We start from the raw sequence: 3,441 nt of genomic DNA, 5'->3' as shown, positions 1-3,441 counted from the left end.
ACCCCTTCATCAAAAGACAGCAAAAGAAGGGCTATTCTAGGATAAGCCCCAAACCTACTTGGTCGAAGGAACAACTGTGACACCCCAACTTTTCACAAGCTGAGATAGTTAAACTTTAAACATAAAAGCTGCCTATGTCAACTACCAAACACAACATAGCGGAAACGATTTATAACTTAAGGGGTATCATGCCACATCTAGGTAAAATACAGCCTAGATGCACAGGCTATCCAAGAAAACATGATATAAAATCCTCAAGCTCATAAACATAACAGGAATACTAGTCAAAGGTACATAATCCAAACATAGGCACACAGGCCCGAAAACCAAGTCTAAACAAACATAAACTAGTCTAAGCAGGCCTCATAACGATAAAGCTCTAACGCGTTCTCGCTTAGACTTACTCCATACCTGGAAAACATGTAAGAAACCATTAGCAAAAGAATGCTAAGCAACCACCACTCACACTCGTGAGAACATACATATATAGTAAGGTTGTAAATAGGTTTACACACCCATATAGAATATACACACCAACGAACTGCTCTTTGTTTAAATTAGGGACTCAACAACAATATGCTGAATAAGCAATAAACCAAGGACTCTTCAAGTACAACCAACAACCAACACGAATGCATAAACATCACGTCTATACACAAGATACCAACTAAATCAGAATACCAACAAAATGAACACAAAGGAACCAACCAAACCGACATATCAAGGAATAACAACACCAACGGAGGTACAACCTCTACTAAAGTTCATAAGGAAACCAATCCTACCATCATACCAAAGATAAGCACACCACCATCCCCAAATCACAATAATAACCACAAAACTAACCACCATTTCCATATCACAACACGGAGGCAATAAGCCCACTACAGAGGCATACAAGCCCATATCACAGAGGCATGCAAGCCCATATCACAGAGGTACCCAACTCCCAATTACAGAGGCACGCGGGCCCAAATAAGAAGGCATGCAATACCCTCCCAAATCCAACCTCAAAACAGACCATAATACCACCAACTAAACCCCAAAGGTTACCAAGGATTCAACAAGAGAGGAAATGCTCATAAGAACTAAAGATCCCAACATATCAACTCAAATTTACCCACACAAATCACCCACCAACAGTGTTCATCTCACAAAACGAACACAGAGCATACTCAGGATAGGAATCAAAGAACGAACCAATGATACTAACTCAAGAGATCAAGATAATGTCTAAAACTCATGAATAAATACTCAAAGATCAAGGTGGAATACTCAACAAGATGCTCAGTACACAATCCAAAATAAAAAGGGAAACAACAGAGCTAACAAACCTCAAAACGACTCACTGGAACAGAACCAGGAGTACCCTTGCGGAACATGGCAACTGAGCAGACTGCACCGCCGCACTCCCCCGTCTCCTTCTCACGGAATCACTCGGCAGAACCCACCATTCCGCCATACCCTACCGCATGAGCAAGCGGAACCTCCTAGCGGAGTTCACCCCTCCGCCACTCCACTCCCCACAGACATGCACGGAACACTTGGACGGGACACATTACACTGTCCAAGAGCACCGCAAGTGCAACCAACACAGATTACAGATCCAAAGTAGAAACACACCAAACTCATTCCAGAATACAAATCATGCTCAGAATAATACTCAGATTACACATCTCAGAAGCCAATAAATCATGGAATCCATAACAAGAATTGCTCATACACATCTAGATACAAAGGATGATGAACACAAGTCCAACAATCCACAAATCAAGGTTCACAGACCATCAACAAAGCTATAATCCAAGAAATTATAGGATTCCAACACCAAATCATATGCATATAGATCAAGAGTGTAAAATAGGTTTTAGTGGACATGATGGTTACCTCTTGGAGAACACTTCAACCCAAGCAAACTCCTTTTCCTTCACAAGTCACTCCCACCCACTTGATCATCTTTTTCACAAAGAAAGATTCCAAAATAATACCATAAGAACTTATAGAAAGATCATGAAAACAAGATGATACAAGGCATATTCCTAAAGATAAACACTTACCCAAGCCTTAGTAATCCTAAAGGAGCAATCTTGGTCTTGGATCTTGAAGAATAGAGGATAGTGTATATTGTAGGGTTCTTAGGAATGATGGGGTAGGAAGAAAATGTTTGCAGGAAATGAAAAAGAGTAGGAATGATTAATACAAACCCTTTTATACGGATAGGAGAAACCATTACATACATAGTGTATGTATTATATTAGGGTAGGTAGATTAAATAATGGGCCCTTATAAAGAATGGGTCTTACATTATTTATTACAATACTAGTAAGTAGGAAATTGATCCTTCAAGAATAAATAAATAAATTGGGCTATTACAAAATATTCTTACTTATAAGAAATATAAGGATCCAATTTAAAGAAATCCCTTATAGGAATTAAATCAAGAATTGGGCCTTAGAATAAATAATTAATTCCGAAATAAGAAATATATATATATATATATATATATCAATTAGAAGAACGAAACCCAATTAAATCAAATAAATTACCCGGTAGAAATAATTACCGGTCTCAAGGCTTGAACGAAATTACGGGGTGTTACACTCTACTCCCCTTAAAAGGAGCTTCGTCCCTGAAGCTCAAAGCCCACGGGAACTTGAAACGGAAGAGATTAAAGACATAAAGGATCGATCAAAAGTTAAAGAAACGATTGCTCATCCAAACTTAAACTTAAAGACATACTATATTACTAACTCCTAAACTTCTAGCTCACCCAACCCATGCACAACATGCAAGAACTAAGCTAACTACTTACCTAGGTCAAATAAAGCCAGGTAACGCCTCCTCATCTCGTCCTCCATCTCCCAGGTGGCTTCCTCGACTCCATGGTTGGACCAGCATACCTTCACCAGCTTGACTGCTTTACGACGAGTCTCTCGGGTCTTGGAATCCATAATCCTCACTGGCTTCTCTTCGTAGGACAGCGTCTCGTCTAGATCAAGGATCTCCGGTGGAATCACGTGAGAAGCGTCGTACACGTATTTCTTCAACTGGGAGACATGGAATATGTCGTGCACTCGGTCCAACTCTGCTGGCAAAGCTAAGCGATAAGCCACCGTCCCAACCCTCTCTAAGACCTCGTAAGGGCCGATGAACCGAGGACTCAATTCCCCTTTCTTTCCGAATCTCATCACTCCCTTAGATAGTGAAATCTTCAGCCACACTTTCTCCCCTTCTTGGAACTCCGCTGGTCTTCTTCAAAAGTCGGCATAAGACTTGGCGATCTTGAGCGGCCTTCATTCTCCTTTGAATTAACTTGACCTTCTCCGTGGCCTCCTGCAGATACTGTGGTCCCAAGGTCACTAGGTTTACAAAGTCTTCCCAACATAGCGGGCTTCTACAGTTCTGGCCGTAGAGGGCCTCATAGGGTGCCATCTGAATGCT

At 40.9% G+C, this 3,441-nt stretch overlaps 1 protein-coding gene across 1 annotated transcript; it reads right to left on the bottom strand.

Annotated features, from left to right (window-relative positions):
• Positions 1–400: 400 nt before the first annotated feature.
• Positions 401–3,188, bottom strand: LOC116020292. Its single transcript, XM_031260774.1, has 2 exons — positions 2,813–3,188; positions 401–411 (listed from the first exon to the last, which is right to left on the bottom strand). The coding sequence occupies exons 1-2, from the start codon at positions 3,186–3,188 to the stop codon at positions 401–403; spliced, it is 387 nt and encodes a 128-aa protein (XP_031116634.1).
• Positions 3,189–3,441: the final 253 nt, after the last annotated feature.

This window comes from Ipomoea triloba, chromosome 5 (genome assembly GCF_003576645.1).
Source record: "Ipomoea triloba cultivar NCNSP0323 chromosome 5, ASM357664v1".
Classification (NCBI taxonomy): Eukaryota; Viridiplantae; Streptophyta; class Magnoliopsida; order Solanales; family Convolvulaceae; genus Ipomoea; species Ipomoea triloba.
Note: the sequence above shows the minus strand (reverse complement) of the source record. Positions and strands in the feature narration are given on the sequence as shown.